The sequence below is a fragment of the Pteropus alecto genome, unplaced genomic scaffold, assembly GCF_000325575.1.
Source record: "Pteropus alecto unplaced genomic scaffold, ASM32557v1 scaffold3, whole genome shotgun sequence".
Classification (NCBI taxonomy): Eukaryota; Metazoa; Chordata; class Mammalia; order Chiroptera; family Pteropodidae; genus Pteropus; species Pteropus alecto.
Window position 1 is genome coordinate 45,639,479 of NW_006442484.1, and position 14,433 is coordinate 45,653,911.

General features: G+C 32.8%; 1 protein-coding gene across 4 annotated transcripts in view; it reads right to left on the reverse strand.

The window, feature by feature from the left end:
• Positions 1-14,433, reverse strand: part of LNPK (lunapark, ER junction formation factor) — a 61,549-nt gene that overhangs the window by 28,548 nt on the left and 18,568 nt on the right. For 3 of the 4 annotated variants that reach the window (XM_006921225.3, XM_015596744.2, XM_025039366.1), the window contains 3 exons: positions 7,546-7,586; positions 1,683-1,766; positions 1,549-1,600 (listed from right to left, as the gene is read on the reverse strand). In XM_006921225.3, the coding sequence (XP_006921287.1) occupies positions 1,549-1,600; positions 1,683-1,766; positions 7,546-7,586 (177 nt within the window). Of the gene's footprint in view, positions 1-1,548; positions 1,601-1,682; positions 1,767-7,545; positions 7,587-12,095; positions 12,185-14,433 lie in introns of those variants that run through there. The other variant, XM_025039367.1, reaches the window with a different exon arrangement.

The window sequence follows — 14,433 nt, forward strand, 5'->3', positions numbered from 1 at the left end:
ACTATGGAAAACAGTATAGAGGTTCCACAAAAAATTAAGAATAGAATTACCATATGACTCAGCGATCCCTCTTCTGGGTATCTACCTTAAAAATTTGAAAACATTTATTCATAAAGATATATGCACCCCATTGTTCACTTTTACATTATTCACAGTGGCTAAAACATAGAAACAAATAAGGTGTCCTTTGATAGATGATTGGATAAAGATGTGGTACGTATATATAATGGAATATTACTCAGCTATAAGAACAGATGAAATACTGCCATCTGTGACAACATGGACGGATCTTGAGATTATCATGCCAAGCAAAAAAATTCAGACAGAAAAGTTGAAAACTTTGATTTCACTTATATGTGGGATATAAAACTGAAAGCAACCAATGAACAAGACAAACAAACAAAAACTCATAGACACAGACAACAGTTTGGTGGTTACCAGAGGGAAAGGGGCGAGGGAGGGAGGCAGAAAAGGGTAAAGGGGGGTCAAACATATGGTTCCAGATTTGACTTTGGGTGCTTAACATACAATGCAATATACATATGACATATTATTGACCTGTACACTTGAAACTTATATAATTTTGTTAACCAATGTCACTTCAATAAATTTTAAAAAATAATAAAAACCAAAATCCTATTTATGGAATATAGAAGAGGATAGGATTCTTCCCACATAGCTCTGCCAATTAGAAAACCTAAAATTACTACAGCTTTATTTTGTACCTATAGTCTTTGTGGATATTTATAAAAGAATTGACTTCTCAAAATTCTAAATGTCATCTTAGCTTTATTAACCAAGCTATAATTCTGAAGATTTATAAGAACAGATGTTAAATTTATTAAAATAGTAGTATATTCTATAATAAAAGTCTTACAAATTATATTATTATATTCTAGAGAAAAGAACAAAGAGAGAATCCAATGCAAACTCAGAAATATCTTTTCACATGCCAGTCTTGGGAAAAGTTTATGTACCATTTGAAATAATGACTTTTTAAATGTTACATAATATTTAATGATATAACAATGATGATTTCATTAATAATCTTGCAACATAACCTCAAAAAGAAAGCATTAACGTTATTTATATAGCCATAATTCCATTCATTTCTAAATTATTTTATTTTCTTCCTGAATAAGTGTTAAGAAGAAACTTCATATTTGACAAAAGTCTTCATTAAATTTATCTCAAAAATAAATCATAAAAATGTAAGAATTTTTGTAACAATAAATATTCCAAGAGAACCTTATTTAAAGGGGAGGGGGGAAAAAAACCTTACAAAATATTGGTGAAATTCCTTAGATTTCAAAGATGAAAACCATTTATATTTTTGGTCTTAACAGATACCTTTATCAACATAATCATGCAAAATCAAAATGAAATAAACTTATGCCATCACTCCAAGTCATATCCCAAATTACCAAATAAAAATTAACATAAAAGCATTCTACATAAGTTTTTACACACCTCTATCACACTTTTGAACTCACTTGGGTAAATATGGATCTTTCCAACAGCAGCAGCAGTTTCTACAAAGTTATTTACCTTGTCCAGGTCTTGCAGTTACAGCTGCTCCAGCAGATGGCGGCTCAAATTCCTGTCAATTATAATAATGTTACTACAGTGATCTATTACAATGTGCGGTTTATAATAAAATAGTAGTGATATCACAGACTTACCTTTGCTTTCTTTGATTCTGGATCAAACCTTTCAAGAATTAATTTAGCCGTTTTATAAGTTTCTTTTTCCATAACTTCTTCAAGCTGCGAACGAAAATTTCCATAAATTGTCACATTTTAAAACACATACATTACTGATTTTATAAATCCTATTCAAAAAGTGTTCAAGTGAAAGACTTAAAATAAACAGCCTATAATATATCCAGATAGCATAAAAGACTTCTGACAGTCAAATAATTAAAATCCAGATTTTAAAATGACTTCTAACCTCTAATATGTTACTTATATTTAACAGCTTTACTGCAAGGAAATACCAAATATTGCTAATTGTTTACATATAATGAGGAGAATAATTACATGCACCAACTTCAATAATGGAATGTGCAAAAATCTATCAGCCATCATTATTGGAAGTTATTAGACATGACAAGCAAATGACAGGCAATTCCTCAGATTTATTTCCTCATAGCACTTAATGCTATTAATTTAAAGAAGGTCGTTAGCCAAGAGCTTTACAAAATAAAATCTCTGTGCCAATTAACTGCTGTCAGCATCGATTTTAGATTATTTATTAGCAGAAGCAATTAGCTTGCTGCAAATGCAGTGAAAACTCACTAACTGGGAGAACAGCCATGGAATTTGCTCAAATGACTTTAAAAGCTGAAGCTCCCCCTTTTTTACTTAGATTCAAACTTCAGAGGGAAAAATCTGAACATAGTAAAAATTTAAGCAAAATTTTTACCTAGTTCTATGTTCACACTAAGGGACTATAATTAAAACAGTTCATTATTATAGCATTTTATTTACAATGCACTCAAGTCACTTTATGGCTTAATACATGGGTTTAATTTTAAAAGTAATCACTAGTAAAGTATCATTTAGCAGTTACAGTCCAATATCAGAAAAAGTTTAACTTCAGTGTGAGATAGTCACAGCCATGACAAATAGCAAATGTGCAGAATAAAATGCTTTTGCAAAAATTGGATCAGAACCTTTTCCTTCCCAGTGACCACTGATAGCCACTTAGATTCATTAAATGTCATATTCCAAAGGACAGAGCACATTTACCATTAAAAATACAGTTAAAAATATGCTGCCACAATAGTAGTTAATAGATCCTCACTAAAAATTCAATTTAACATTTAAGAAGGGCTTAGATGAAAGATTTATTAACCTTAGTTTACTGAAATTAAAACATTTTTCTAATTATTTCAAAATTATAATAAATTTTCAAAACAAGCAAGTTTAAGTTTCTGATTTAAAGGAAATGTTTGTAATATCACTGTAGAGTTGGGGAAAAACTGAGAATAAGACTAGAAAAGGGGCATGATAGAATACATCCCCAAAATAACATAATCTACATAGAATATCAAAGAGCTGAATCCTTGATCTCTATAGATTAATTTTTGATGTTTTAGAACAGTGCTGTGGCAATAGAACTTTATGTAATGATGGAAATGGTTTATATGTGCATAATACAGTAGCCACTAAGCCATGTGTGATAAATGAGCACTTAAAATGTTGCTTGTGCAACTGAAGAACTGAACTGTAATTTTATTTCATTTTAAATAATGTAAATTTAAAAAGCAACATGGGGTTAGTGGCTACTGATTTGGACAACACAGTTCTAAACTAAGACTATTGCTAGGTTTAAAAAGATAATTATATACAATCAGGATCTTTAAAACAACACCCAAAACTCAAAACCAAAATGCCACTTCATCAAATGATTGCAATTCCTGGTAACTCATTCAGCAAGTACTCATATTTAAGTCTATGTACATGTAAATATCTTAAATAAAATCATTTACTTCATTTAGATCAGTGGAAATAACATAAACTTGAAACTGTGAAGTCAGAAAAGGTCTGAGTTCAAAGCTAGAAAGACTTTAAGCAAGTCTGTTGGCCTCAGTTTCTCCTTTTGTAAAGCAGATACATTAAGATTTTCTTCATAGCACTGTTGTGCAATTTAAATATAATGATGTAAGAGAAAGAATCTACAACAGTACCTAACACATAATCTTCAATGATATCTCAATTATTCAGAATGGGTCTGAAGCCAGCAATGTTTCCAAATACCCTAATCCCAGGATTCAGGAGTAAAACACCAGATTCTCAGAATTCCCTAAATTAAATTCCTTTTGATTTTCATAAAATTTCATATATTTTAAATAATAATGAATGCTATAACAAAGAGTAAATTATTTTTCTGTGACATGGTTATACTAAAAGTTTCAGAGTTTATTTAAAAAAGAATAATAAATAGATGGTCAGTTATTTTTTAGGAATCAACATTATTTTGACAAGTATATTTTAATAACATGTAACAATTATTTCTGCCTGGTATAGACATTTCATCATATAGAACACTAAAAAAGAACACCAATAAAATAAACATCAATTTTTTTAATTTTGAAAGATAACCACAAATATTTAATATTTCATAATTATTCTTGAAATAAAAATTTAAAATATATAAAGCATTAATGGCCCTACCCAATATTCATGATTTTTGTTTCATGACAAATATTTCAGATGTAGAAAATTGTCTTTTGTTTTGCACTGACTTTGGTCAAATTATTAAGAGTATACCCAAAAGTATCTTAAATTCAGAACATTAGGTACATGTTGCATCATTTAAATTCATCCTTTTATAATGATGAAAATATTGTCTGTTTATCCTGATTTTGATTTTGCTGCTGAAATCAATATTGTTTTTACCAATTCAGATTTTATGTCATTTTCTGATTTCATACAGGAGTATTTCATAACAATAGTCACATCTTTTCTCTCTGCATTTCTTATGTTAAAGTATTTACAAAGATCTGTAGCTTACGGTGAATACTCAAACTCTGGAAAATGCCAGCAAACATTATTGGGTAATATAAAAATGTAACATTTGAAATGTCTAACGAGGTTAACAGCTCTACATGGAATCACATGCTGAAATTGCCAATTTAAGGATATTCTTTGCTCCCAAAATTTATGTCATGAAATATCATCACAGGATTTTGTAAAAAGTATACTATGTGTATAATTTATTTGTAAGAACAACTCACCATTAATGACAGGCACATAAAACATACTTATAACATGGCCACAAAATCAAGACTGACTGACTGTAATTAGACTGTGCCATTTCTCTTCTACATGCTCCTGTCCTGTTCCCAGAAATGTCCACATTAACCTGCCGCTCAGCATGTCAGCATTTCTCACTCTTGCTTTCAACTGACATTAGTGGATTCCTTTGAACCAGTAACATTTGTAGTTAACTGCTGCTAAGCTTTAATTCCCAGAGAATTATAACACTTTTTCCCATGTTCCCACTTTCTCAACTTATTTTTCTCAGGATTTGAAAAAACTTAAATTTCTTGAAAAATGCCAGAATTACCACATAGAAATACTATTTTGGAAAAGGCACAGCATTTTCATGAAACCACTTACAGAGGCCATTTTGACGCATATGTTTTGTATCTTGACCTTGAACTGCTTTGATGGATGTTCATGGATTACCTATTCAGAGGGATTATCTATTGAATAGTGATGTTTTTTTAAAACTTAAAGGTTTTTTTTTTTAAGATCACAAAATATGTGAGTGGCAAAATATACACATCCAGACTTGGGAGTTTTTTAGATAACTAAAAATTAATTCCAGCTTTATTTTAATAAGAAAATACATTAAATTCTTAGATTTAAAACATTGTTAAGATGTTACTCATTTTCCTTTCTAAGTAATTTAACTTTTTAATCAATTGATAATTCATGTTCATTGTTACAAATTACACTTTTACGAATTACAAATTTCATTACAAATCTATTCAGATTGAAGAGAAGTATACCTAAGGAAACCACCTTTAATAAAATGTCAAGTAGTAAGTATAATGTATTAATTTTGTTAACAAAAGAAAAGGTTTAGGAGTTGAATAATTTTAGACTAAGTTATTTTGCCTGTAGGCATTTCAACAATGAAAGTATTTTTAAGCTATAAATGTAGAATTTAAATTTAAACATCAACAAATAAGTTTTTTTAAAAGATCAGTTTTGATTACATTTAGCTTATTCTTAAAGTATTGTCCCTTCTTTTCTTCTCATTACCAGCACAATCATTAGCTAGCACTGTGCTACTTACTAATTCACCCTTAACACCTATTGTTCTAAACAAAGTGTAAAGCTACTCAAACAAAGCAGCTTTGTTAAGGGCTTGAGCAATAAAGGCCAGAGACTAGTTCCCAGTAGCAACAGTATTATAACCAGCCACAGTCAAGTCAATGTAAATTGTGTTCCCTAATTAATAAAATGAGTTAGAGCAGCCAACATAGTTTTCTTTAATCATACTGCAAAAGAAATGGCATACTGAAATATTCTGTAATTCTAATGCTTCATGAACCATTTAGATATAGATAACTATTGAACCCTGAACTGAATTTCCCAACTGTCAGGCCTAGATGAAGCATCTTTTATGTTGTGATTCCTTCAAGGGCTATTAAAGAAGTAAATAGCTAGGCTGACCCTTTCACAGAATTTTCCAAGTTTGTTATGTTACTCTATAGAGAGTTTTTACCTAATCATATGATCTCTAAGATTCTGTTATCTGATGTGATGCCACTGACATTGTGACAGCTTATCATCACTTAGAACTTTTTATTTTCTTGTTTTTTTTTTTTTCTTTTTTCTTTTGATTTCTTCTTTGTCTTTTCTACTTTAACTACTATTTCTCCATTTTGGTACAAGTAGGGCTTGGCTCTGACCACCACTACCAGCTCTTCTTTTTATCATATCAGCAAACCAAACAAATCATATCACAACTTCTATATTACTGATAACTATCACGATTTCTCACTTGAATTCTGGCTGCTCCATAATGTACATAATGTCAGAAATATAATACAATATAATGGAACTATATCTATACTCCAATTTAGGACAATCAAAAATGTTAATGCAATTTTGATAAATAACCTCACAGAACACTGAAGAAGCATCAAACAAACAAAACAGATAAAAAATCCTTTCAGAATTAAAGTTCCTTTATTTTTCAGGTACTTAAAATCCTTAAGGCCAGTGTCTTTTATTATCAATTCACAGAATAATTTTTAACATTAATCTTAACCTTCAAAATTTTTATTAGTTTCATGTATAATTGTAACATACTACATGTTAGACTAAAATACATTGATCATTTACATCTAATTAAATTTCACTAAATTTCCATATAACATGATAATGCTATCAATGATCATTTTCATACTTCTAAAATAATTATATAATAAAGTATATGGGAATTCAAGTCAAAAACCAAGTTCAGTTCACTTATTAAAGACTATAATATATCAACTTCTAAATATCTAGGGCCCTTCCTCTCTTACTCTTGGCCCTCTTTCCAACACATACAAAGGATGCATTTAACTGGCCCTAGCTACCCAAGTAATGAGAGTTCCTGATAGAAAATGGAAGAAACCAAAGAAAAAAAATCTTTCTCCCCTTTTATTCAGCCTTTTCATGTTAAACTTGTCTTTTACCTCCAATCTTCTTGATTCTCTCTCTCCTAACCTAATCATGTTAAGAAAACCTGAGAACAAGCATATGTAGATGTTTGGTCCTTTTATGGCCCTTATCAATAATCGATCTGGACACCCATTTTTTTCCCCCCTCTGCCTCATTTAGTCCTCCAAAATGATTCATTTATTTACTTCTCAGCTTCCAACTAACATAGATTTTTTTAAATTTCTAGCAAAAATATTCATAACTTAGCTTCATCATTAAAATGCTATCTTAGAGAGTCATTACAACATATAAACATTAATGATTCACTTTTTAATTTATTAGTTTTATATAAATTAACTTTAAATAAAAGTTAACTTACTATTTTTTTCTTCTGGGATTTTAAATCATCCAATGCTTCATCTAGAAAACATGATTCAAATCAAAGTTAAATCAGATATTAAATTACTTAGGTATAAGAAAAAATTATGCCAAATGATATACATTAAGCAACCAATCGCAAGAAAATGTTCTCATTTTAAGATTTCTCACCAATGTGTACAGATAGAAATTATCTCAATCTTTACCCATATATAGTTCATATTTTTGCCTATATTATACATCACAAGCTAAGTAGGGAAAAATGGTTTTTACATAGAATATAACACCTTTCCAAATTTAAGAACATATATTTTTAAAAATATTTGCAGAAACATCACTATTATTTTTCTTTCCTTTCAAAATCCCACCCAAATTTACAAAATTAATACCAAATCTCTTTGTATACATTGGTAATAAAAATGTTCTCATTGTTTATAAGGAAATAAATACATAATATATTTTATTAAGTTATTCAACCTTCAAGAAATTGAGCACTAATAAAGAAAACCTTTTGAAAATCGAAAGTATATACCTGAAGGGGGACTTGGAAAGAAAGGGGATACCAAACTTTTCAAAATTAAACTTTTCTAAGATTTGCCTGTTTGTTTAGGTTACCATAGTGTGTGTAATATGAAGAATCATTTCAAAAATTATCACTTATGAATGTCAATGTCTGATTTACAAATGTACCTTAAGTTTCTATTTTTTCTCTAGAAATATTGTCAATGTCTGCTTTATAAATTTATTTTAGGTTTCTAGTTTTTATCTAAAAACATTTAACTAGTTATATTTTCACTATTTTTATGAAGAAATTCTGCTATGAAGAGATATTCCATATTTAATATTCTAATTTTACTGACCATTGCTTTTCTGTGAGTTAGAAATATCATGATGAGTACTTAATGTGGTAATGTCAATGTTTATTTTATTCTTTTAGCACAACTATATGTCATTGCATAATGAACACAATGATTTGCCTTTTGGGGGGGTTTTTTTAATTAAAAATTAATGCTTTGTGTTTTGATAACAAAAGTCTACATTCCATTGTACTCTAAAAGTGCAACATTTAAAGTCCAATTTTCTTTTCTGGTTCTTAAATAATAAGTATGCACTAGGCAAAAAAATAAAATAAAATTGTCACAATAAAGCAATACAGGTGGCACTTGAAATGCTGTCAAGTTAAAACTACATCACTGATTTTTTGTGCATCCTGCAACAATCTGAAGTGTTGAGAGCACCACATACAGACTGTCACAACTCAACTCTGTCATTATATAATGAATGCCGCTAGATAACACATAAATGAATGGGCATGGCTGTGTTCCAATAAAAACAATAATTTGAATTCCATACAAATTTAATATATCACAAAATACTGTTCTTTTGAATTTTTTCAATTATTTAAAAATGTGAAAGCCATTCTTACATCATGAGCTGTACAAGGTGGTAGGCAGGACTTGGTTCATAGGCTTTTGTTTGCAAATCCTTAGTATATAATAGGCTTTACTTGTAAAACAAAGAAAATAAAACTAATAAAGAACAAAAAGCAAGGATACAACCAATAACTTCAGGCATATATGTGTATGTACATGTGTGTGTATATATATGCATACATATATATATATATATATAGTACCTGATATGCTTTAAAAGAAAAATGTATAAGACAAGACAATCTTTTATGATGGCTATTTTAAATGTACATGTACTACCTAATCAAATGAATTAGTAAAAATTTTTGAAAGGATCCTTAAAGTAAATTTTTAAGCAAAAATTCTTTTACATATTAACCAAGTCCTGATATGCCTATTTGTAAGTTAAAATATTCATACGTTTGATTTCCTTAGAGAATTGTTTCCAAGGACTTTTAAAATAAGGTTTCTTATATATTTTTAACTATTTTATTAGTTCCATGAAGTCAGAGAGCATATTTGTTTTAAACTTCTTCCTATCCTCCCAGCAGCTACTATATTACTAAATATCACTGGAAACAATACCATAAGCTTAATTTCTTTAATCTAATAAAAAGTATCAATATCTTTTAAGACCGTATCAAACATCACACTTAATGGTTAATCAGGAACAAGACAAAAATACTTGCTATCTCCACTTCAATTCAATATTATTCTGGGTCTAACCCATTAAGGCAAGAAAAAATTTAAAGGCAAGAAAATTTTTAAAAATGATTGAAAAAAAAATTAGTACCATCAGCCCAAATGTGTATAACACTTTCAGCACTTACATGCTTTCACATATAGTTTTGTTTAATACCTGTAATAGTCCTGCCAAAATAAATACTCGTTTCCATTTTATAAATTAAGAAACTAAGGTTCAGAGAATTTAAACTTATTGGTAGGAAAAAAATATGGGCAGTGTGGCTGGAGCAAAAGTGAAAAAAGAAGAATAGAAGGAGGTGAAGTTAGAAAAATGACAAAGGCCAGAGAATTGGGTAAGAATTCAGATTTTACTCTGGTTGCAATGGGATACTACTGGAGAATTTTAAGCAGAAGAGCCCCAAGATCTGATTTATACCTTAAAAATAGACTAGTTAGAAAGTCATTGCAGTAGTGCAAGCATGAAATGATACTGACCTGAATTAGAACAGAAGTAGTAATAAAGAAGGTTAGAAGTGGTCAGATTCAAGATATTTTTGGAGGTAAAGATGGTAGGACTTTGAAATATATATTAGATTAAAGGGGAGAAATATATATTAGATTAAAGGGAATATGAAGTCAAGATATGGTTTTTCCCCCCAGATGATTGTATTAAGTCAGGATTATATTCCAATAGGGACAATACAATAGAAACAGATAACACAAAAGAGAGGATAATTCCAGGAAAGGATAACTGCAAGAGCAGAGTTCTTGAGATGGCCAGAGTATTCAGAATCTACAGCATAAATGGAGGGCTTAGCCATAGATAGGATCCAAGTCAGTCTTCCAGAATACCATGAAGATAACATACTGAATTACAGATGGGGCTAACTCGATATATTTGGTGGCAAAAGTAGCTCCCATTTGTTTACATCTATTTTTCTCCATAAAATGAGACTATCAGGTACGAGTTGCCAGGTAGACTGTGGGGTTTTGTTTGTTTGTGGCTTCTGAATTTTTATTTGATTGGTTGGTTTTATTTTGGTTTGGTTTTTGGTTTTTGGTTTTTGGTAGGGAGGTATTACTAATTTGAGAAATACAACCTCACAGATTTCTGGTCAAGATGGCAGACTACTCTATATATGCCTATATATAGATTAACTGCTATACATGCCTCCTCTCACAACCACATCAAAATTACAACTAAACTATAAAACAACTATTATTGAGAATCACCTGAAGTCTAGCTGAACAGAGGTCCTACAACTAAGGACAACGAAAGATGCCATCTCGAAAATAGAAGGAGGGGCAGAGACACAGAACAGGCTAGTCTCATACCTGCATTTGGCAGTTAAAAACTCGGGAGGGTTTCTCAGCTGCAGAGGTTCCCCTGGAGGAGCAAGGGGTCCCAGCCCCACACCAAGCTCCCAAGCTCAGGTTCCAGCGCTGGGAAGAGAAGTCCCCACAATGTCTGGCTATGAAAGCCAGTGAAGATTGTAGCAGAGTGAAAGAGAGGGCTGCTAGAGTCCCAAGTGCCCCTCTTAAAGGGCCTGCATGCAGACTGATTCATTGACAGACTCACTCAAAGCTCCAATGATAGGGCAGCATCTCCAAAGGCTCCAGGGACATACAGGGAGGACCTGAATTGTCTGGCTTCAGGGAGAGGGCTGAGGGGCAGCTTCTTCCCAGACAGAAGTGCTGGCAAAATCCATTGTTTCTTTGTTGAGCCCTCCTCCCTCCCAGCATGCAGAGACAGGACGCCACCATATCAGAGTCTCCACCAACCTAGCTAAGATGGTTGTCCTGTCCTGGTGATTTCCTAAAACGCTGCCCTACCCAACTTGTGGGCCCACCCAAACCAAATCCAGTGGCATTTCCATACAAATAGCCTGTCTTGGCCCATGGTACAGCCTTTCCTAAAATCTCTCAAAAGTTCGCAAAACTCAAACAAGTAGCATCTGGTCTCAGTATGTCCCTTATCACTAGCTGAGCAGCCCTAAATCCAACACTAGTGGCAGCCAGCCTTGGTTTATAGCTTGGACTCTCGAGACATTTCCAAGCCCAGCTTAGGTGGCAGCTATCATAGATTGCTAGCGGCTCATGCCAGGTGGTCCTGAGCAGGGCATAGGCTTGCAGCTGAACTTGACCTGTGGCAGGGCCCCTCCCAGGAGGCCCTGGAGCCGCATGCTTGTGGTTGGCTTCAGACCAAGCCAGAGCACCAACCAGGGCAGTATCTGAGGATGACACACCCAAAGGGCAGACCGGGCAGGGACCAGTGTCCTGCTAAAGTGAATCTTACTCCATAGGGTCAGCCCTACACAATAGCTCCTCTACTGTAGTCACCAGCCAGCCCACACAACCAATTACCCCATGGGTCAATCCCTCCCATTGATGTGCAAACAGCAACCAAGGCTCGAATACAACAAGAGGGCAGACACAACCCATAAAAGGAGCATACCTGGAAACCTGGCTCAGGCGAACAGGGAGACAGTGCCACTGGGCCCGACAGGACGCCAACTACATAAGGCCACTCTACTAAGACCAGGAGACATAGTAGTCCTACCTAATACATAGAAATAAACACAGCAGATTAAATGAAGCAGAGAATTGAAATCAGCAGTTTGGAAGATAAACTGGCAGAAAACATCCAATCCGAACAACAAGATGACAAAAAAAAAAAGAATCCCAAAATAGGATAGTTTATGGGACAACATCAAGCATACCAAAATTTGCATAAGAGAAGTACCAGAAGGAGAAGGGAGAAACCAAGGAACTGAAAACCTATTTGAAGAACTAACAATGGAAAACTTCTCTAATCTGGTGAAGGAAATAGACGTACAAGCCCAGGAAGCACAAAGAGTCCCAAACAAGATGAACTCAAAGAGGCCCACACCAATACACATCATAATTAAAATGTCAGAGGTTAAAGAGAAAGAGAATCTTAAAAGCAGCAAGAGAAAAGCAATTAATTACCTACGAGAGAGCTCCCATAAGACTGTCAACTGATTTCTTAACAGAAACTTTGCAGGCCACAAGAGATTGGCATGAGATATTTAAAGTGATGAAAACCAAGGGCCTATAACCAGCAAAGCTAACATTTAGAATCGAAGGAGAGATAAAGAGCTTCCCAGACAAGAAAAAGCTAAAGGAGTTCATCAACACCAAACCAGTATTACAAGAAATGTTAGAGGGACAAATAGAAGAAGGAAGAGGAGGAGAGGAAAGAAAGGGAAGGGAGAAGAGGAAAAGGAAAAGAGGAAGAGGATCAAAAATATCAATAAAAAAATGGTAAGAATTGCATATCTAGCAACAATTACTTTAAATATAATTGAATTAAATGTTCCATTCAAAAGATAGGGTGGCTAAATGGATAAGAAAATGAGACCCTTACATATGCTGCTTACAAGAGACTCACTTCATATCAAAAGACACATACAGACTGAAAGTAAAGGGATGGAAAAAGATGTTTCATGAAAATAGAAACAAACAAAAAAGCTGGGGTAGGAATACTTATACCAGACAAAATAGACTTTGAAACAAAGACTTTAACGAGAAACAAAGAAGGACTCAGTAATCCCACTGGATATTTAAACGAAGAAACCCAAAACACTACCTCAAAGAGACATGTGCATCCATATGTTCATTGAAGCATTATTTACAATAGCCAAGATATGGAGGCAACCTGGGTGTCCATCAATGGATAAATGGATAAAGAAGAGGTGGTACATATATACAAAGGAATATTACTCAGCCAAAAATGAATGAAATCTTGCCATCTGCAACAACATGAATGGACCTAGATGGTATTGTACTGAATGGAGAAAGTCAGACAGAGAAAGACAAATGCCATATGATTTCACTTACATGTGGAATCTAAAGAACAAAATAAATGAATAAACAAAACAGAAACAAACTCATAGATACAGAGAACAGGTTGCCAGGATGAGAGGAGGGTTGGGGTGGGGGCATGAAAAAGGGGAAGGAAGTAAGAAGTTCAAATTAGTAGTTACAAAATAGTCATGGGGATTTAAAGTATAGCATAAAGAATACAGTCAATAATATTGTAATAATTATGTATGGTGTCAGATGGGTACCAGATTTATCGAGGTGACTATTTCATACCTTATATAACTGTCAAATCACTATGTTGTACACCTGAAACTAATTTTATATGCAAATTGTTATTGAAAAATTAAAAAATTATTTAAATAAAAAAGAAATACAATCTCAAACAATGCTCTCAAAGAGAATAAAGTGAATTTACTAGGGAACTATAAAATAGGGCTGTGCAGCAGTTTCAGGTGGACATTTGGTATTTGCAATTATAGATATTTTAAAATAATTCTGGTCATATTTAATTTTAAATTAGTTAAATGAAATAAACATTTCAAAAGCAGATTCTCAGTTTCACTTGACATATTTAAAGTGCTCAAGAGCTATATGTAGTTAGTGGCTACCATACCAGACAGCACAGATCTAGAATCTTTCCGTCATGGCAGAAAGTTGACTGAATGGAGCTGCCCTAGATTAACTCTGAATTTGAGCTGGATCCACGTGGCTATTGGCAAGTTCTTCCTGTGAGATGATTCTCTACTCTGTGTTTGACAAGTCCAGAAGTAAGTGAAGTCTGTTTAGTTTACATGTAGCATAGGGAGTTCACTCTAGCAATCAGTCTCTTTCTTTCCACTCCCATGGTCGTTGCTCCCAGCCTTTCCCAAGTAGTTTACCTGCCCCCTCATTTTTCCTCCCTCATCTCTAAAGAATCCATGTGTCTTCCTGAAATCCCTCTTTGATCC